The sequence below is a fragment of the Hetaerina americana genome, unplaced genomic scaffold (genome assembly GCF_022747635.1).
Source record: "Hetaerina americana unplaced genomic scaffold, ioHetAmer1.1.p SCAF_3, whole genome shotgun sequence".
Classification (NCBI taxonomy): domain Eukaryota; kingdom Metazoa; phylum Arthropoda; class Insecta; order Odonata; family Calopterygidae; genus Hetaerina; species Hetaerina americana.
Window position 1 is genome coordinate 69,838,634 of NW_027286874.1, and position 23,251 is coordinate 69,861,884.

Below are 23,251 nucleotides of genomic sequence, written 5' to 3' on the forward strand. Positions count from 1 at the left end.
TCGGGCTAACACCGTGTCTTAGTATAAATAGTATAAGGCTTGAGACTTTATATGCATATAAATGTATTTAAATCTAGTGACATACGGCCTAATAGAATGAAGTAGAGACTAATTTTAGCATGGGGGGACACTAAATAAAACAGTCAAAGAGGTTCTTATTTTTCCGTCGACACGCATCCTTCGTCAGCTTGATAACTGAACGTTAAACACATCTGTAAGTCTTTAATATACGCGTCCGAATTAATATGTCCGTCCGTACATAATTGATCTAGGATTTTTCTGCGCGCTTTTTATTTGTGCACATCTTATTTTATGTTCAATTGATAAAAACCGTTTGCAAGGAGTCGCACCACGAAGTAAATCTTGGAAGGACAACCTAAAATTGAATCTATGGCCTTTTAATATTTATTTAAAACGGCCAAATAATTTAATATTTATCGATCGTCTTAATGAGTCCGTCTAAAATCACCCACTCTAGTCGTTAAAGATCCTAAAAATAGCTTAACATAAAATTAGAGATGCTCATTAAAATCCCTCTACAATTAAAATTTTGGTGTCCATTCGTGACACAACTAATTCAAAATGAATTGAAATTAACCCGAACGCGGTGAGAACGTCATATCGTCAGGCAAGAAAGTTATTAACTTCCCTTAAAACTGAATTTCTGTCTTTAGTTAATTTGACGTATTTGGACCACGATACATTTTCCATCCGAGCCTTGAAAGAGGCTCTTTCTGAGTAATTCATTATATTACGAATTGAAGCGAAACTAATTGTAATAGCTAATTGTGGACGCCGATCTTTGCCATATCCAGTCGACGTCTGGCATACGTGGCCCCTAAATCTTCTCCCCCACGTGATATAATTTTGCATTCTATCTGATCCCTTGAATGTCTCGTGATTTTCAGGAGCACCGTACTTAGATAGATAAAGGCTTTTTCAATTCAATAAATAATTGTGTAATACGGAAACCGCTGTGACCATTGTCTTCGATAATTCTTTCTGAGCAAGGGTTAAGTTCCTTCCAACCACCCCGTACGATCTCTCGATGCGGCCCTTTCTAATTTCCCCCTTTCAGCACGACCTGGAAGGGGTAAAATTAGAAAGGGCTGTGGTTCTACGGAGCGGCGCACCCCGTTATGAATGTGCTATAATTCCTTTTGGCCGACCCGAAGGGAAGCGGAGACATGAACTCCGGAAACCGAATCTTAAGAAGACGAAGGTGAGCGCACCACTAGATTGGGCATCCTTCGGCAAAGCTGGAGAATCCTCCATGTGCCCGCGGTGTTGGTGTTGATGGCGTCCTTGAGCTTCGCCTCCAGCCGGAGCGTGGCGGCGCAGTGGAACACCACCGACGTCTTGCCCAGGAACTCCATCTCGTCCCCCTCGCTGATCCCCAGGCCGTTGGGACCACCGCCGTCCTCGGGGTGGATGTCGCCAGGAATGGCGGTGACCTTCGTCTCCGACCCTGGCCTCTCCTTGCGTAATCGCTCGAAGAGCTGTTCGGTAGGGAGACAGAAAAACGAAAGTGAATCAAGACGGCGTGGAGGTGAGGAGGGGTGGGTAGAGTAGGTTGAGGGAGAACTAAAGGGGATGGGGCAGAAAATTGGACCGTGCGGGATGTTCGAGACGGTGACGTCAGGGAGGTTTTGTAATCGATCTCACTCGTACACAATGAGTTGTATTATTTTTCGTCTGAGCTTGTTTTTGTTGTTCGCTTGAGTTCAATGATGCTGGGCCAATGGGAATTTAAGGGTAAAACGAGGGCACCCCGATCTTTCCGAGACTTATTTGGTGAGTTGTGGACTCGAAGTGAATCATGTGCATGTATCTACTTGAATGCAAAGTTCCCGGAGTCTTCACCAGCCGAAATCAGCGGTTTTTTTCCTTTTACATCTGGCGGGACAGAAAGGCGACAATATCTGTTCTATGTAACGACACATCGATGTCGAAACTTTGACATTCCGCGTCAAACCAGCATCCTTATGTTTGCCGAACGATTAAGGGCGTTGATGTCGGAAGCGTAATGGCCGCATCTGTTTGCTGCAGTAGTGCCTTGAAATGGAGTACGAAACTATCCAAGGCAGGGCTTTCTCTCATGATCTCGAGAGTACTCACGACACTTAACTCTCGGCAGCTGGCCAGAACCTTTTATCTCATCCTTCAGCCTTTGATATCTGCGGTTATAGGCTCTCAGAAAATCTATTTAAGTTGGTAGTGCTGTAAAATTAAAATTGGAAAATAGGGTTCGCCCCTTAAAAAAGGTACAGATCAAACAATTCTTCTGCTGGCTCTGTTCTTGTATTTTCCCTCTTTTATTTTTGTGCTTTTATGTGGTGAATGGTTTCATATAGACGTACTCAAAGTCCGATAATCTTCTGATCGTCAGTTTACTTTTTCGACTTTTAATTTCCAAAATACCTCAAATTCAGGCTTAAGGTTTTTGGTTCTTCATTATAGTGATATTTAAATTTCTACTCCTAAGAACGGTCGAGGGATTTCAACGCTGGTGTAAAATTTCTAGGTCTGTAGTCAGGTTGAACTAGTGAAAACAAATTATCTAATTAACGTTGGCCTTTCTCAAACTCGATTCCCAAATAGTTTAACAACGCACCATTATTATTTTTAGTTCATCGTAGCGATGCATTATGGCACTAAATATATTTGTTGTGTCTCTCAGCTGAGTTTTACTAATAGGGATTTTCACCAATTATTTCATCATTTTTTGCACTAATCAAGTAGCTATTGTTCCGAGTCAGAATCGATTTAGTAATTGACTGTTGATAACGGTGAATCAGGCTCCAAAATATTTTATTTCCTATTTAAACTTGCGCTCAACTAAAGAAATGATACTTCCGATATTACTCCTCGGAGATATAATGTATTTCTTGGAAGTAAGCATGAATGATAAATCGTAATCCAACACATCAAGTTAAATAATAAGAAAGTATCAACATCTTGTTCCTTTAAAGCCCCAAAATTTCGGAGTGTAAGAGGACGCCTCGATAGCTTAACTGGCTAAAGCACTCGGCCAGACATCGAGGGATCCGGATTCGAAACCCGGTCAAGATTTATGATTGATTGAAATTGTTGCATCAATATGAAAGCAATTTAAGCATTGAATGGTGAAATGTAATCCATAGGTATCCAATTGTTTCCATTAGCTTCAGTATTGTAAATGTTATCAGTTTACAGATTCTTATTGCATATAATTAACAATAATGCATATGTATCGCCTTCCGGCGCTAGCTATAGGATTTTTCGCTCGTTCTTCAAAATGGATCATGCGACATTTTTACTTTTCAGTTACATTTTTTATATATATGTTGCTAAATATGATCAATTGAATCATTAAGGATCCGTTTATGGAACAAATCGTAAATCAATGCATGGAAATCCATACTCGCCGGTAAACAATGCCATTCTTATCCTACTTAATAACCGTTAACATCCACTATACTCCAAACCATTGTGACGTGGCAAACATATGTCCATTAGAAACACCACGGGGGGATCGGGATGGTGTGGTGGCTAGTGTACTAGCTTCCCACCTAGAGGGCCTGGTTTCGAATCCTGAAGACGTCAGATATTTGCAGTATCCCGATCCGTACTTGAGGTGCTTTATGGAGAGTAATTTGAGTACGCCGTCCGTCGGATGGGGGGTTAAACTGCGGAGCCCTGAGCGTCTTTCTATAACAGTAGGCTAATGCCGACGCCGGGTTTCCCTCCACCCTTCCTCCTTTTCCATCCATCCCTAATGGCAAAAATTAATGAGATCAATCACAAATTAATTAAAGATGAATCTTCAAAAGTTTTCCATTAACGTGGGAAGGCTCCGGCCGCTCATTGGTTGTAAACTATTTTCAATTTATTTATCACAATTTTCTTAGAGACCGACACTTAGTGAATATTTCCTTAGACTGGAAATGAAATGGAGAATTATAGTTAGAAAGAAAAGATTTCTCCTTTTCCACATTTTTAGATTGATTAAATGACTAGCTGACATAAATTCCATGCTTGTCCCTCATGCGTCATAAGGAAAGGAGATTCTTTAGTAAGAGAGATTCACAGATGCATCCCAGTCACTATCGCAACTAATATGTGAAGATCTCTTGAGTTACACTGAAAAATGAGCTGTAATGGTATCAATGCCAAATTCTTGTGAGCTCCTGTATCAATAATTCCATCATCGACAAAGATAATTCGATGAATATAATTTAATTGGCTCAAGAAATGTTTGCCAAGAGTAATAAGTATTCGCATTTCTTTCTTATTGTATTGCTCTTTTTAAGGATAATTGGGGGAGGAAAACGAGTACAATATTTGACACTTAATAGATCCTTAAGTTTGATAGGGATGCACCAGTTTACCTAAAATATAGGATAACAAGAATAATAAGTTGTAAGATGTTATATTTTTCTTTCGCCGATGAAAATTACTTAAAGTTGGAGTGTTTTGGCTTAAAACTAATGGCATATTACAAAGTATGTAGTAATTGTCCCAATGATTATTCACAGAAATTTAACAAATATAGGATGCTTTCCTAGCACTTTCTACCACACGCCCCCACGGAGTCTCTCGACCCGTGGAGGTTATAACATATGTTTAAATCAATGGAGCAGAATCCGAAAAAAAACCTCTTCTTCTTAGAAACATACAGGATGCTTACATTTATGAGTACAGAGGAATTATTACGTTATATCCACAAAACAGAGCACGCGGATTAAATTTCATAAATATACACCGATTCTGAGAGATTTAAACACTCTTCCCTCTTTCGAACAATTCACGATCAAACCGAAAAAAAGGTTTTGTGTATAATGCTTGTCACTATTTAACTTTTTTTGTATACATTGATAATATACTCGCCGGGCTGATTACCATTACATTTTAGTTAGTATATCGAAATGGTGGAATTCCTTCCCGCTAACAGTTTGTCACTGATATATTTAATTTGTGTCAGCGCGAATTTATATCGAGAATGTATTTGTATAAGATGGAGCATAAGTTTGTGTCAATATTACTTCGAAGCGTAGATCTGTATTAAACTGGCCTCGCAGGTTCGAGGACTGTTACATCCAGACTTTGGTACGACTTTTGCCATTGAGTTGCCCTTGCACCTACACCGTAGAAAGTAGGCGAATAGAATGTTTACTCGTTTATTTGTTAAGCATTTACTTGAACTCATCTTCGACATTGGAGACGTTTACAGATGGTATATCCCTCAAGGACGGTTCACTTAATCTTTGGACGCTTCACATGGACGGGTTGAGTGGTGTATGATTTTGGTCAAACTAAGGATATTAGTGAATGTGATTTTTTTCCCTGCTAGCGAATGAGCAGCATTCACTTAAGGGAGCAGGGTGTTCCAACATCCACCTGCCGTAATGAATAGATAGGCAGTTTGCATTATTTCAGCGTCCGAACTCGATTAAGGGAAAGAGAAAGTCTTATGCTGTCAGAATTAAGAATATACATTGAAAGCCTTCAACGCGCTACCTTCTCCTTATTTGTATGAAATTTAAAGAGGCACTACGTACATCATTTTCTGTAACATCTTGACTTATTGTTACGCCAAGGTATCAAATTGAACTATTAAGATGAATTCACAGAGGTGTATTTCAGGAGTTACAGTCGAAAGTTTTCATCGTTTGGGTGACAAGCATAATTCACAAATACAAAATGGAGTTAATCATTATATTCTAGCAATACTTTTACAAGAGGCAGATTTTCAGAGGAATTCTTTACATGGAGAGCAGCACCCGAACTCATTCCATGTGTGGTTCCAAATAATGCGAGGATGGGAGGTTTAATCTACAGTAATCTTTCGTTGATCGATTTTAATACCATAATTAATGAAGAGAAACGTCGCATGATAGAAGGAAAAGACTGCCTTGAGAAATATGAAGAAAAATCCTTCAAAAATGGATTTCCTCTTAGTATGGGTCCTTCAACTTAAAGGGAGAACAAAACGGAAACTTCAGACCACGTGATAGTTTTGATAATATTCCCGTAGTTCAATTCACTGCAAAGGATTTTCCAACTTATGCATCGCTATACATTTGATATGGCCTTGTTTTGTGGCAGCGATATTCTTATTTTGCTCACAAATATTTTCATGGCGTCATATTTGAACACCCTGACACCGATTAAGTGAAGGGTGGTCCTCAATATTTACCATGAGAGTGTAAGCAAACATTGTAAAATATATGAAAGCATTTATCTCACTTCTTCGGATTCGCTCATCTACGAGGAAGGGAATTTTCAGACTGTTGGTGTGGCATCATGCTCGTTAAATAAGTCCTCTCAGAGAGTAGAATTGGAACCCTTTGAACTCTGGCGGAAAGTATGGATAACTTGAGTGTACATGTACATCGTAACAACGGTGTTGTCGTGAGGATTACGACGGGACTGTGGTACTGGGTGAATGAAGTTGACCTCAGATTGAATGGTCACCTAAAATATTCGCATGAACGTTAAAATATCAATCTCGCAATCATTGCTTATCATTATTTTTCGGTACTCCAACAGTTCATGTCTGTCGGGATTGGGAATCAATGTCAAATGAAAAAATAAATCCCCTCATGTAAAAAAATCCCCGTTTTTTTTCTTGTTGCCCTATAAAGTGAAAGGAAATTAATATTCTAATCTCCACGGGGTGGAATTTATCTTGATATAATATTTAGAAAAGCAATAATTTTGGTTAAATTAATAACATATTGATTTCCCTAGCAGGTGTATTAACTTTCGCACGTGATACTAACTCCCTTGGTGAAGTAAAATTCCCATAAACAAATTTAAGTTTTCTGATCATTAATAGGCAATGCAAAGATATCACTGAGCAATGGGGTTTAATTGTAGAGGGTGTATAAAGTTCCACATCCAGGTGAAGCTAGAAAAACGATTTCGCGTGTTTTTAAATTAGGCCCTGTGGATTTTCTTCTTTCTGTATCTCTTATAAATCACGTATGCTTTGGTATTCCTCTCAACCGATCGCTAAATATTGACGCGTGTTTAGTAGTAAATCTACATCTATAAAATACACGTAACCTCATGCATCGACCCGCAAGGGGTTTCCTAAGGTTTCTATGTTGATAAATTCACTTGATACGTTTTTTGTTGTCCAGTAACTTCATAATGTTTGAATGAATCTTTAATAGCCTTGCCGTTGCGATACTTATGTTGGTTAATCTTTTCATAGGCCAACTGGAAGATCACGATTCCGTTGTGGGTATGGGTCCTGTGATACGCTATAATGAGCCCAGTCCTGGCCACAACAATAGCTGTGCCAGCCACATTATCGCAAATCTCAGGATTCCAATTGGGTAATGGGATTCAGTAAGTTTATTCGGTGAATAAAAAAAGCTTATATTTCCTCCTTTCTTGCTGTGAAACTGGAATTTTAATTTACAAGACATGGGATTTCCGCAACAGTGTCATTCCCATCCTATGTTTAGCGTTCAAAGCTGTTTATGCATTCACTGGGCGAGATTGTGATGGTACAATTTAATTTTTTTGTACTTATAAAAGGATCCCAAGGGTATTATCATGAAAATTCAGCCCGAAGATTGGTAGGTTGTAGCCCTCCACTCCTGCCTCGCCAATGCTAACTCTCTCGTGCCCCTTGATAGGTTTTCCGTCCATCTCTCTTCACTCGTATTTTTCCCTTAGTATTCCGTTCGATTCCGCCTTCCCTTCCATCTTTCCTTTTATTTTGTCCCAAAAAGATTCATTAAGTATGCCTCAAGTTCTGAACAATCCAACTGGTTCTTGCATTCTTTATCATGATCCATAATATCTTTTCTTCCTCAACTCTCCTCTGGACTTCATAGCTTATTTCATCTATCAATCTGATCTTTAGAATACACCTCTTTTCGCACAAGGTTTAGGTCTGGGACCGGGTTTCTATTTTTCTCTGGTCTGCTTGCTTTTCCAATGTTCCACGAATCTGATCCCTAGAGTACTTTACAACAATGCTTCTCTGAAATTTTTTCTTGTTTGTAATCTCCTTGAAACTTTGACTTCTGACGTAGACCGACTTGTCGTAAAATCTAAATATTATCGAAATAATTGTGTTAATGAGTGTATTTTAGATGTGGCCAACTAAGTATTAGCAACACTACACAATAGAAAATGATTCACTAGTAACCAACAAGTATTTTATACTTCTGAATGAAGTCTTCCTGGATGTTTTTAGGTATTCGTTCGCCGACATTGCTCTTATCGAAACTTCGGCAGCCTGACTTGATGGAATACCAGTGATAGCTCAAATTGCAATCACAATAATCCGAAATTTGGTTAATGGATTAGGAGTAGAGTTCACCTAATTCCAAGGAAAATAGCGTTTACAATTCAAATATGAGGGTAGGAGGGTCAGTTCCTTTAACTTTGTCGCCTATGATTGCCCAAGAAGATCTGATTCTCGGGGAAATCACACTTCTTGGGTGAAGCTGAGAGTGCCACGAGGAGAGGGAACCGGTCCCTCCGGTCAGTAAGAAGAACGCTCGACCCATTCACATCCCCTTTACTCACTCGTATCGTACGCAGAGAAGAATCAAATCCTTTATTGTTGTGGTTGTTCATTCGGTTGATGGTTGAAACCATTAATAAAATAATATTTTAACTAAATTGCTGGCATCACTGTAACGTCTGCATTGCTCTGTTATTTCTTTGCCTGCAAGTCTGATGGCCACTTCGCGACATTTCCTCTTTGTCGGAATCAACGAATATATAAAGGTAAAAGGGTAACGAGCCCAAACATCGTCTTCTAGGGTCAGACCTCATCCGTTCAGCAGTTCGGCGTTTACGTGTGCCCAGTCCAGAGTGTTCGAATCAAAATGCCGTTCGGAGAAAGCAAGATCAAACCTACTGTGCGAATATTCTCGAGAACGTTAATTATTGCGGCCTCTCTCGCCTTTCTTTTTACGCTTACCCCTGTCCGGAATCTGAGAGAAAGTGCCTTACATTTACAAAAAAAACCATCCCTTGAACTTAAGCGTTTTGCGGCTATTGCCTATGGTAAGGTAGCTTGAAATTGACGAAGTGCGAAAGAAAAAAATGCAAAAAATAATTGTGTTGAGGATACTTGGGTAATACACGGGAGTTAATTTTAGAATTAGTGAGAAGCAAGGAACCATGACTTCTTAACTGAGGATCAGAGATGAGTTCCTATGAATTTCGACGGAGAGCTCATTGAAATCATTGCAAGCGCACCGCGCACTCAGTGCAAATCGAACTTGAGACACAATTAAGGGAACCATGTATTCTTCTAGATGGTAGTCGCGCTTACCTTAAAAGCAATTTTCCAATGGAGAGAGTAATATCGACCGTATCAACCTTAATTAGAAGACAATCTTAGTGTTGTAAATTAAGTTATCGGAACGACTCCATGACTAGATGGGGGATTGAAACCCGAGTCTTCTCTTTTGCTATTTAAGTGCTCCCCTTCGGAAATTCGTTACATCACGGTTTTCACACCTATCGTCTGTGTGTTGTCTTTTACTTTTTTCTATTAAATGTTTTCTGCATTTGCTCAGCGTATTCAAGCCGTGAACTCATGAACTGAGGAGATAACTTAATGAAAATAATATGGTTAATAGGCATCACTCATGTTAATCGCTTTGCGAATTCTTAAAATGAAGTCAATACTCCTACCCCATGGAAATGCTAAAAGATATGTATAGAATCTCAGTCACTAATTATCTGGCACACGGCCCTTTCGGGCTTAATGTCTGTTTATTATCTTCTATTATTTATTTAGTTTCCTACTTGTCTTATTGCATCAATAATTCTTACTTTATCCGCGAGGACATTGTTACGTGTGCGCCGTAATTTTACAGTTGTGAAAGCAATATGGATATCATATAGCTGGCAAACAAGTTACTTCCGTCAACTTCATTTGCAGAGAAAGCACCGTTCTCTTGTGACAAGGTCATTACTTTCTAATGTCATGCTGTTACCTGGAAGAAATAACAGCATGAAGATGATGAATTTGGTCTAATCTTGGCAAAGGCATTCTTTTCTTTTGTATTAGTCATTAGCAACATGCCATTAGCTCAATCTTCTGCGCTATTGCAAGTTGCTGCCCATATTCCCAGAATGAAGAAATATCGATATGCTCTGTGCCAAAGGAATGATTTTAACTTAGATATATTTTATGCATACGGACAATGAAATTTTAAACACTTGGAAGGAAGTCCGCTGTAAATTACGCGAGGCAAACTGTCTTTAAGGGATGGCTGGAAAAGATATTATGAATTGCGAATCAGGGCATATATAATTTAGTGGAATCGTACCGTAGCATGCTTAGGAATCGAACCTCTTTATCTGACGCACCAATATAGTCAACGCACTTTCATTAATTGAAGTTTTACGGTGTTATAATTGCTGCAATGGGATATTTTTGTGATTTGATATCAATTAAATGGACGTCTACCTCTCTACTGTTGGGGAGGACTGTAATCCCTCGTGGCGAATCGGTCCTGACAGCCTAATGTCAAACTAAGAAATCTCTATAGCAGTCATAGTTGTACCGGCAATTAATAAACAATTAGTAATGCTAATGTGGATAGTTTGGTACGTAATACAACGGATATATTACAATTGAACCCTGGAAAAGTTGAAATTTGTGATTAATTTAACGGAGATTTAAAAAAATACTCAATCAAAGAAATTTAAACCATTACTCCACACTCGTTGAGCTGGTCATGTATCAGCCTACGCTAAAAGTGTAAAAATATCCCTCGACTATCTACTTGACCTGCTTTTTCTTGCTAAAATTGTGTTTGTTGTTGGTAGCGTGGCTTGGGTAATAGATTCTGTGCGTTTTGACCTTCTATCTGTATGACATAGTTCTCAAACTCGTAGCTCTATTTTTGATAAAATGTTTTATTGAAAGAATTATTTTTTTCATTTTCACTGGCTTGCAAGTAATGACAGCACGCAGAGAAAGGAGAGGATTCTGAGATAATAATTTCGGACATTCTTCCTCGGTTCCGTTATATTCTCACCCGGTCCACTATCAAGAAATTAAGTTCGCAAATTTGAGCGGTACACTTAATTTGGCACTCACCGGCAACTTGAACATTTCCTCGAGCCTGGTCTCGGGGGACTTTCCCCTCTTGGGGCGCATCAGGATGTAGATGTGGCTCAGCTCGTGACAGTCCCTCAGTAACTTCTCCACCAGGACCTTGCCCATGAGCCCCGACCCCCCAGTGATGAAAATTGTCTTGCCGCGGTAGAACTCTCCCACCCGGGGGAAAATCTTCGCTTCGGCCATCCTCACCGATTCCCGAGCCGCCTTCCCCGGCGAAGACAGCTGACTGTGAAAGCCTTTTTCCCTCCTTTCGCCTCTCACCGATCAAGCAGGTTGTTTACGCTCTCTCGAAGATCGCCGGCGCCGACGAAAGTCCCCCGTTGAGTACCTCCGATCCGAAGGACGGTGCGTTCAACGCCGTTTCGTCGAAGGTAAGATAGACCGGTCCGGGGTCTCCAGCTCCCGACCAGCGGAGGGATTTGGAAATCTTACGGTCCGCGGTCGAAAGTCAATGCTTTGGCCGAGTCCCCTCGCCCGTCTAGCTCTAGCTGTTCTCGCGGGAGTTGACGTCCGCTCTGGAGACGAGGCGTTGAGAGTCCCAAAGGCTTTCACACGGGTCCGCCTGTTGAGGGTTCTCGCGGAGCACTGCGTCCGTCTCTTCCGTCCTCCTCGCATTAATTCCCCTCGCACGAGACAAGGCGTCGCTGTCCGCCCTCGCCTATCCACCCGTTTCCTTCGCCTTCGCGCGGCGGAGGGGACAGTGCCTTCGGGAATGGCAGGTGGGAGGAGGAGACCGGCGGACGGGGGGGTCTCCCACACCCCAGTCCCTCTTCTATCTCTCCTTTCCTCGCCAGAGAGGCGATTGACTGCGAGGTTGCAAGGCCGGTTGAGCGGAGGAGGAGGAGGTTACGGGGCTGTGGGCGTGGAGCGCGTAAGGAGGGCGGTGAGGTGAAAGACTCGAGCACGGGTGGGGGGAGGTTGACCCGGTGAGGATTTTCCTCTCGCTCCTGGAAGAAGATGAATTTTGGCTGCACGGTGGCAGGATGGGCGATACTCATTTTAGTGATGGAAAAATATTAGAATCGGCCGATTTTTTCGGGATGTACCAGACTTTTTTTCATCAAACCAAGGTGCAAGCAAACCTGTGTATTCACGTCTTCCCTCGTTCCACAAAAATTGAAAAAAGCTCATTTTTCCTGTAAAAATTGCATCTTTTATGGATATTAAAATATCGCGTTCCTTAAATCCGTCGTCACCGGCGTGTTGCGACGTGTTGCTCATATCTATACTTCAATTTAAATGTTAACCAGGTCATGGCTTAAGGATTAGACTGGCTACTTGTTGAAAAGAGAATGTGCAGTCTGTATTGCGCAGCGTGTTACACAGTGGGGCGAATTAATAACTATGGGAATAAGGCAGTAAATTGATATCAACTTCTTAAGGTCGTAGGTGTGCAGATTTTTTGGGGCAAAGATATCCAAAAGATATTGATACAGGCACTTCGAAGACTCACTAACCCGATAGAGTATCCATTGAGGTGCATATTTTACACAATCAAAATTTTATTAATGAAGAAATTCATGTTACTGAAAGTCTTTCCAGGATTCTATCCACGTAAATTGATTTTTTTAACATTGAGTTTTCGCAAGTGTTCTATTTTTTCATCCGGTGAAACGAAGACGAGAGGAACAGTAGCCGGAACCTCCCTAAAAATGTTATCTACTTTACCTGAGAAAAATGGCGCTTGCTCCGAGTATCTTTTGTCTCGTTCAAATGTGTTCTTTGGAAATGAGTAGTCTTGTTTTAAGATTTTCCATTATTTTCTCCTTTTGAAGGAAAATTAATTAAAGATTTTTGCTTCTTACTCAGTACGGACAAGAAATTCGAGAAAAATATCAGATGCACAAATCTGATAAACTTTCTTGTGCTGTGTTATTTAAATATCGTACAAATATTAAACTGACAGGCTTAACTATCTCTGCCAACATAGCTTTGTTAATCGAAGAGTCTCGACAAAGTCGGCGCCATGTTTAAAGATGAAGTTTAAAAATGAAAGGACATAAGGTTTGTTGCCACCATCAATTGAATCTTGTAATTAATAAACTGAAGGATATAGGATAGGTATGAAATAGATTGATCTCAGATTTAAGGGTATCTCCAATTCAAGTAGGGAAATAGTTTATACAGTTAGGCTAATTTGGCGCTTGGAAATGTATTGAACTTCATTGCTCCAGAAGATGTACTCGGTATTATACTTTGTTTTTTTCCGTCAATAATCTCGGAGGAAATGCAAAATACACCAATTGTTAGGGGATACTAGTTACACATGGTTTCTATAAAAAGTATTTGGAAATGTTTCGGGCATATCGCTTTATTTCAGATACTTCTACAATGCCTTAAAATTCTTCAATTTACATCCCTTAAGCGCCGACACACTATTGCCAGCGGTTTTTCCACGACTCGAAGGCTTCCTGGTAGGCGGTTTCCGGAAGGTCCTTAAAGGTACGCGTGCAAGCTTCTTTGACGGCACTCACGGTCCCCATGATGGCGTCCTTTGAGGGAGGATTTCACTTGGGAAATAGGAAATAATCTGCTGGTGCCAAGTCGCAAATGTAAGGGGTTTCGAGAATCTTCGCGTCGCGTTGCAGGTCTTTGCAAGCAGACACTCGACTCTGCATTTGGTCGTTCAAAGGCCTTCGAGACGAGATGAGCGCAGATCTTTCGCATCGCCAAATTTTCAGTGATAATGGTGTTAACTGTTATCTTACAATAATATCTGCCAATAAGATCTATGATCATGTTCACATTTACCCGACGGTCTGAATTCAGCACTTAACGCACACGTCAGGGAATAATTGTTACCGATACTTTTTATTCAAACCTTTTATCTATAAGAATAACCGCTCATCCAAAGCTCCAAATTACGGAAATTTATTGGGAAATCATCTTATTACTTTAATATTATTTCATAAATAAGTTATATGTAATTTTATGTCGCTCATTGTCGTTAATTTTATTAAATTTGATCACAATACATCCTGGTATAAGGGATGACAGCAACTCTAACAGTTGTCGACGGGAATTCGTACCGCTCACTGAACCAATTTAATTGCAGTAGTTTCACATTGTATGTTTAGTTTAAAAATATTTCTATATGTTAAATATTTTAATATGGTGGAATGTAATAGGAATACTGGATTTTTTCTATTTTGCAAATATATTATACATTCAGTCTACATATCTTTATTACATGTGTCAGAGCACCCGGTAATATCCTCGTGCAAATCTGTCTTGCGTATATAACTTGGTCATAATTGAAAAATACCATCGCTTTTCATTTCTCTGAAAGAAAACGATTTCATTTCGTACCTGAAAATTACGCTATGATCAAATTATACTCACATTCTGATAATTTCACTTCGATAATTTCGATAAATTCACCGCTCTTTAAAGCGTTGAGGTTGTTTATTTGAGGCATATTATACTCATATGGCGAGGCTATTATTCATATTATTGAAAAAATAATATGATTATTATTTTTTTCGTCTCTCTTGACCTTAACTTGCCAATTTTAGTCTAATCAATGACTCGTAGCTCCCTTTTGATTCCATATATATAAGTTCTATATTCTCTTTAGTCACCATATTTTTTCTTCTGCTCATTAAAGAGCATTTCTGGTAATTTATGAACTTCAAGAGAGGAACTTATGAAAGAATTTTAATTTCAGGAAAAATCTCATGAATGGGGAGAATCTGACAGGTGTCGTTATATGTCCTTGGTTCCGCTAACAAATTTAGCTTATTCCAGTTTTCGTGATTATTAACACCCGAAAACCTCCTCCATTAAAATTTATTTTTCTTTCCTGTTGAATGATCTCCAAATTTCACCTTTATTTTAATCACTTGACATTTCCATCCCTTAATCATAAAAATCCATTTTTCTTGTCCCCTCTCCACTCAAATCACAACACTTTCCGCATTTGAACAATACTTAGCCCCTCCTTTTGGGGATATAACCGCATGGGAAAATAGGCACGAGTTAAAATTTTATCGCGGGATGCCACGTTAAAAATTCAGGGAAAAAATCGAGGAAGGGTCAAAACAGTGAACAAAAATATCAGTTCTCGCAAAAGGACATGTTTTCATGGAATGATCATTCAATCATTGAACCACAGTGGATTCTCTTCGTATCTGGGACCAAAGTCTTAGGACTTAGTGCGATTTATGTAGCACAATAAAATATATCATCAGAGCTGGAAAAGCTTTGAATCGAATTTTGTCCTTGAAGCTTGATAATATGGTTATTTTTAGCTACACCTATAATAAACCGGACGATATTGGCACTAACGTAAGCGCTTTATTGAATAATTAAACCTGGAAGTTTGTTTATTTATGGTAAATAATAGAATCGAATGATTGCCCACTTGTACTTCGATTACTCGTTGGAGGCAGGCAAATGTTAACAATTCCCAGGTAGCCTGTCGAGAAATACTTTTATTTGCACCTGTGGCATCAGACATAAAACTTGCCAATTATAGTATTTTAATTTAAGTGAGAGACCAAACACTTGTTATGTTATGTGCAAATCTTATATAACTCATAAACCCTACCAAATCATACCCAGGTAACAGGGTAAAAGTTATTTTTTTACCCAATGCGAGAAAATTGGTACAACTGAGCGAGCTACATGTGAGCATGGAAAATTAATGTTTTGTGAATAGGCAAATCAAAATTCCTGATAAAAATAGTAGTAGTGAATGGGGGGCTACCGGCATCATAAGGTGATTTGTGACATTAGCAATAGGTGGTTGATTCGGTAGGGCATTCAGGTAATTTAGGAAATGTGGAAAGGAAACCCGGCGTCGGAATCAGCCTCCTCTCGACAAAAGGCGCCAAGGAGTTCACAGTTTAACATCCCATCCGACGGACGGAGTAATCTACTTGAATTGCCCTCCACACAGCACCGCGAGATGGGATCCGGATACCACTGAAAAAGACCTGCCACCTTCGGGATTCGAACCATCTCGTGAGATTTTTCCTGAAATTAAAATTCCCTTCTCTAACCCTAATCAACGATGATAGCAATTTACCAAAAAATCTCCCTGTTACACCAGCGTCATAATGTGATGGAGCGGTTGCTGTTGATAACCATTAGTTTTTTAATCCAATTATTAGTTGACTACAACCCTCCATTCTTCCTTACCTAATATTTACGTTCGGGTAATTATCGTACTCTCCGTTTCATATAAATCAGTTTTCTCCAGGTAGGCCCATTGTAATCTGGTCCATTTCCTATGCATCACTCCTCCATTTTGTCTTTTCTTCCATCAAATGCATTCACTTCACTCTCCTTACCCTTTGGTCTTCAAAATCCACCTCCGGCACCATGCCTTGAAGTCTTTTCTTTCGCTGCCGGTGTCGAAAAATATTGAGAGATTCGTTTCACCTGTCAGTAAATACTTCATGGAGGTGGGCTGCTTGCCATGCTTAATTCGACCCGGCGAAAAATTGTAAAATTCTTAAATGCTACGCATTGCGCCTTGCTGCATATTATTGCGAAAGAGTGAACTGTATTGGAAATGAAAAAATAGTAGCTATGTGATCCCACAGAAAATTTATCACGATGCGACCCGGATTTCGACGTTCAACATCATCTTCAGGTGGATGTCTTCATTACCTAAAGATGACGTTGAACGTCTAAACCCGGGTCCTATCGCAATAAATTTTATGTAGAATCACAAAGTTACTATTTTTTCATTTCCAATATCAGTCGATTCCATTAAGTTACGCCGGAAATCATCAGTTACAGAGTGAACTGTATACAATTAATTATATATTTTGTTGTATTTTATGCCTCATTCCAAATTGATTTAAGAAAAATTCTTATTATCGTGCCAAAAAATCTCAAATCGGACAGACAAGCCTCTGAAATTAGCCAACGTTGAGGAAAAGAGAGAGAGGGATCGGAAGTGAGCTATTTAGCATGACTGGAAATTGAACGTTTAACGTAAGAGGATATATTTTTTAATAAAACGGGTATATTCGAAGAATTGAATTATCTCCAGGTTTTTCCGGTTTCCCACCACCCGGGCGATGAATCCCTTCGTTTCCATCGATTTCTTTTTCTCGACACCGCCTGCAGGGGCATCGCGGGCCACGGAATTTGTTGCGAAATATCGAGAGCGTTGGCTGTATCTTCTGTCTAGGCTCTCCGGCTGGTTCGACATCGCCCCTCGTTTCTCGCTGTCTACCCGCCGTCTACCCGTCGGAAGATATCTCGGATTTATCACTGTGCACGTCTCCGCATTATTATTTTTTCCCCAGTTTCGCAATTTGGGGCATATCTACTCACCCCGATTTGGATTTCGAATGGAAAGGTTAATTGGGGTGCAAAAATGGCTCATGGACGTGAGCCGATTCGAAGTGAACAGACTCTCATCAGTTTTGAGAAGTGCAATCCCGCTCAGAGAAAATGACAAAACATTAACGGCGCCTGAACTCCCAGAAATTAGAACGAAGATGATCGCAAAAAAATGCACCTGCATGTTCCTCCCAAAAAAAGCTTATTATGGGGGCCGCATCGAGACTTTCGCAAGGTTCTTCTTTGTTTTCTGTCGACTGTTTTCTTTGCGAGGCACTTTTGAAAACGTGATCCTATTATGCCGTCTAATCAAACTCTCAACTGCGATGCCTTGCTGACATTTTCCAAAATGGTACACTTGATTGGTGGGGTGCGTATGAATGAGGTCAGTATTCGGCGAAGCGAGAGCGACTGCAGGGGAATGTCAAACAGGAATACAATTAAGGTAACGAATTTTCACTCCTTGCTTAATACTATCTCATAAAAAAAATATACAGAATGCCGAAGATATTGTTTCTAAACTAACTTTGAATTTTTTATCCCTTCTTAATTACGTTTGTTGCACGTGGATAGGAAATCCGTCGTTGCCTTCTTGTGCATGGAATGTCATAAATGGGTCCAAATATTACTGTGGAGAGGGAAAGTGGCTGGAGAGTCCGGCAAGAGGTGTCGGAACTCCAGACGACGGAGCAAAAACTTTTTTAAGATACGAATATGATAGTGTGACGGGTGTTCCCCTGGTTGATCGCAAATCGAAGAACAGAAGTTCTAATTCGAGAGGGTGGAAGAATTACAATGGATAAATGATAAAAGTGATATTTGCATCACATGAAAAAATGAAGCGCAAAAGCAATAATATAAAATCTGATAAATATTACTCAATGTGAAGCAACATAGCTTACTAAATTGTGAATATTGCGAACAGAATATATCTTGATCTTTCTTTTCTTTTCTTTCGTTATTCGCGCAAATGAAAATACTCCTTTTATTTTATCCGTATATTTTACAACACATTTCTGGGAAGCCACTCCAATAATCCATTCCAACCCAAGAAATGATGTCGGGCCCGGCAGTGGGAAACTCTTCTTTATCTCATGAAATCCTTGCGAAGTGAAATCAACGGCAACAGCACATTAGACACAAGGGGTCCAAATCAGCATAAGGACATGTAATGTTAAGACGATGCTGAGGACAGAAAAATTAGAAAATATAAAGCGTAAGATGGAGATAAAAAATGTAGATATGTTAGTGCTGTACATAGTGAAATGGAAGGAGATCGGCGATTACAGGAGGGAAAGTTATAGGGCAATATACAACGGAGGGTAGGAGAGCCAGCAAGGACTGGCAATAGTATTGGACAAAAATGGAGTAAAGTGAAGTAGTAAATATTGATCAGGCATGTGGTAGAATATTATTAGTAGAAATAAAAGTGGAACAAAGAAACTTGGTCATTATTCAGGCCTACATGACAACAAGCAATTATGGGGAGGAAGAAGTGGACAGATTATACGGTCTTGTAGTGGAAATAACTGCAGGTTCTCTTAGAAAGAAGCATTTGATAGTGATGAGGTATTGGAACGCAACGGTAAATGAAGGAAAAGATGGTAATGAGGTAATAAGGAGACTACGGTTTAGGAACAAGGAATGACTGCGGGGAGAAAGTAATAGAGATTTCTAAGAGGCAGAGTTTATTCATAACGAGCACTTGGTTTAAACACCACAATTGGCAAAGGTATACAGGTATACCTGTACATGAAAAATACCCGGAGATATAGAGAAATATCATTCAAAGTGCAGCTATATTCGGCACATAAGCACATATAGTATTTAATAGATATATATCATTCAGAACATATTAAGCACTGAAGACACATTTGGGAACATCTTAATTAATTCGCACAATTTTACGGGAGTGGATACGGATTCAAATCATATTTAGTATAAATGAAGTATTACGTCAAATTCAAGATTACGAAATAGGGAAATCGGTGAAATGGTAATGGAATGTGAAGGCATGAACCGGGGCGAAAAGGAAAGATTACCAGGAGGCTGTAGAGGAGTTATAAGTGTGAGCTGGGAGATGGGCACAAAAGAAAAAACATGGAAACATATTGGAAATGGATATCGAAACCCGAAAATGAAACTAGAAGATCTTAAAATAGGAAAAGGAGGAGAAAAACATGCTTCACAGACGAGATGATTAGGAAGATAGATGAGAGAAGGATACGGAAGAATGCAAACACAGAATTTGGTAGAATTAGTGAAAATAAATGAATAATAATAGACAGGAAGAAAACTCAGAACGAATTGAGTAGAATCAATGGATATGTTGCAGAAAATAGAAGTAGATTGGGCGAGAGATGCACTCTAGCTCTGGGATATAGTTCAGCTCCTGGTCGGAAAATTGTTTCATTCTGGATCAAAAAATGTTAAATGTTTAGGCTCTATGTAATCACTAGATACCCTCAATTTAAAATTCCACCAATCCACAGTAATCAACCTGAAGGTCATTTCCATAAGAAAAACCTTTGAGAAACCCATTGAACCTTTGAAATACCCTGCGTGTGGAATTCATTCATCAGTTTAGGGAATAAAATTTCTTTTCATTCCCTGCCTGCGACTTTGTAGAAAGATCTGGTCCCCAAAAATCTCTCACTTTGGCCGAAGCTTTTCGTGTCGAGTTATCAGGATTTTAACTGTCTCGCTAGTCTATAGCCGAACACTTTACTCAGGAGGTTCAAAATGCTCAAAGTAACGCATCTTGAAAGCTTCTTTGCAACCAAAATTTGAACTTGTCTTGCATGTGGTGAATTCGGAAAGCTTTCCATGAAAAATAAAGCGGAAACGAGTCCTAAGGAGCCAGCTAAGCGATTTTTGAAAGCGCCCGTTTGGCCCCCATGACGCATGAGTTGGGCAAGGGTGTGAGGGGTAATGAAGCGTAAATGATTATACGTTTTCAAATTTTCCGCAGACATTTCTTTGAAAGAGTCCAATACTTGTCGAGTAGGTTGTAGATGTATTTCAGGAATACGGTGTACCTTAAAGGAAGTCACCTATCATCAGGGTGGCCACTCATTCGGGAAAAAAAAACTTTGAAATACTCAATTTCGTAAACATGATTGGGGAGAGGAATGGGGAAAAGAACCGAATTCCTGAAAAAGAAAGGAGTTTGATGTGCGAATCGATTATTTCCAATGGGAGCGGGGTTTTGTTCAGTTGTGGTATTATTTCGTGTTTGCAGTAGCCCAGCGTTTGTGAGGAGTGTCATCGCGCTTCTTTACAGTGGAATCACCTTCATTGATACCCATGACGCGCATAACGATAAGGGATGGTTCACAAAATCAGATCCCAAACAATGGGGAAAATATCGGGAAAGGAGGCGGGATTTTACTGGGGAAACTAGGGAATTGGAATTCATAAAATGAGTGGTCCCCACGAATGTGTACGAATGAATCAAATAATATGAAACCAAAGCAAAATCGGGCATCTAGAACTAGTTTATATTTTTACTTAAATATTTCCGTTGACTTAACTTGATCGATGCAAAAAATCAATAACAGTGACCTCAAAATACACCACGTCGATTTGGCAAAACCATTCGCTAAGGCAGCTTGATAGAACGGACAATTTTCGGTCATTGGTTGACTGTTTTTTCAATTGTCAGTTTTCAGATTGGTCAATGAGCTCAAGTAAAGTTTCTGCATTCTTGTCACATTGTCATGGAAAAATATAGTGGAAGAATTGTATTCAGGAAAAAGAAACCTTTCCAGTGTAAATGAAATGCTCTCTGAGTAGAGTAATAATTTGATTTACTTGAGTTAGAAATGTAAACAGAAATTAAACGGTTTGTTCTCTTTAGTACTAAATATTTTATCCAAAGATGAATTTCCGTATGTGTAAGTAAATGGAACTTTATTATAAAAACATTCTAAATATATATGAGGGAGACGGAAGTTTTAATTGAGCATTTTAATTCAGGTTAAACACAATGTCAGTAAGTTTCAGTCGAAAACCTACATTAATTGACTCTTCACAGTATGTCTTTTTACTTTTTGTCAATTTTCTTGGATATAACTTCCAAGTTAAAATAGACGAGGCAATATATTAAAAAGTTAAATAATTCTACTTTCTTTTCTACATTCTTTTCTTTGCATATTTTCTCTTGAACTAAATGTTTATAAATAGTTTCATTTGATATTTTTTATAAGTAGCGCGCATTATTTACTGCTAATGTTTCAGATGTATATAAATTCTTAAAGTCTGAATTACATGACTGTGTGCAAACACAAAAATCGATGAGAATTGAATGAACACTGTCGGCTATTTCAAAGAATACGATAAGATTATTCCTTAAAATTCTATTTACGGGTGAGTCTTTTACGGGTAGGCTGAAAGGAGTAACTCGCGGTATTAATGCTGAAATTTGTATTTCGAAAGAAGTAATTTCATTCCATTGCGTATCCAACGGCGAAATGTTTATTTGTTTGCAAGTAACTGGGAATCGCTCGAGAGGCAATATATTGCCACGCAATATGATGAAGGAATTTCGCAAGCCAGATTACATCGTCCATCACAATTAGCGAAAGAGAAGAAATGATACAATAAATGGAAAATGGTAGCTCGAATTTCCCTTTATTCCCCTGGCCATCGTCGTGAAAAGAGAAACCCCAGTCCCGAAGGAATGACGATGGCAATTAGCCAGCAGCAAAAATTCACATTGAAGCTCTGAATTTATAAAATTAAATGCTATTTGCACAGCTTTAGAGATAGATATAAATCATAACGCATAATATGTTTCTCGAGTTATAAGTATCTGTTACTTAATATTGGTTATGAAAATACGGATAACACATATTTGGACGAAGTTATGTGCCGGCCACGTCAAATGTATTATGTGTAATAATGATAAAGTTGCATTGAAAGTTAATAATTTACGTAAGCTCATCTATATCGAGTGAGTAAGAAATAACAAGTGTGGGAAAACATTTTTCACCGATAATTGTACTGCTTTAACAGTCTGATTAAAAGAGGTGACTAATTATTTGAATCTACCTTCAGGTGTAAAATTCTGGGCATTTATCTGTTTAGGAATCACTATTAGGAAGTAAGACGTAGATTTACTGAAGTAAGGCATACATTTATGTAATGGTGGAACATGATATTACGTGACCCAGTGTAAGCTTAACATGGGCAATAATTGTACGTGCTTTGCACATGAATAAACGTAAACTTTCACTATTGGATCACTGGAGGTTCTTTCTTGCCGCACGACTACATATAGTATGTACCTTGTACATACGGCTACATTTGCTTGGTGAATCCATTGTCTGCCGTAATTTAGGCAAAGGAGGCATCCTTGTGTTTGGTGAAAGGATAAAATATTTTTTTTTACCCCTACGAAGGAAGGTATTTGATACAGAAATAAGTATGATATAGAGTCTCTGCTACTGCAGCCTATGATTGGTTTCCACGGAATATATATGTTTTACTAAAATGGCAGCAGGATTCAATCCTCTATTCGCCTTGCTCAAAACGGCCACTGTATCCTGTTAAATGATATCACTTGCGATATAATTTCTCTCTAGATAAAACTCATTGTCAATATACACAGAGAAAAATAACTTAGAAGGCCTAAAACGTCACGCCCGACGCTTTTGATTTTATCCTCATCAATATTCTAGTGTTTCGTATTTTTGCATCTTTTGTTCCACTATGTATATCCACTCCCTCTATTTTCATGTCTCTACTCCTTTTCGCTTGACCCCGTGTAAAGGTATTTGCACTCTAAATCCAACCAGTCCATTTATGCTTGTCGACATTAATAATCACGATCATGAGATATGAGTCATCTAGGGG

At 39.1% G+C, this 23,251-nt stretch overlaps 1 protein-coding gene across 1 annotated transcript in view; it reads right to left on the minus strand.

The window, feature by feature from the left end:
* The window catches only part of LOC139690426 (putative fatty acyl-CoA reductase CG5065), a 25,962-nt gene extending 14,684 nt beyond the window's left edge, over positions 1-11,278 (minus strand). Inside the window, exons 1-2 of the mRNA XM_071587876.1 lie at positions 11,072-11,278; positions 1,233-1,499 (exon numbers count right to left, since the gene is read on the minus strand). Coding sequence (XP_071443977.1) covers positions 1,233-1,499; positions 11,072-11,278 — 474 coding nt within the window. The remainder of the gene's footprint in view (positions 1-1,232; positions 1,500-11,071) is intronic.
* Positions 11,279-23,251: the final 11,973 nt, after the last annotated feature.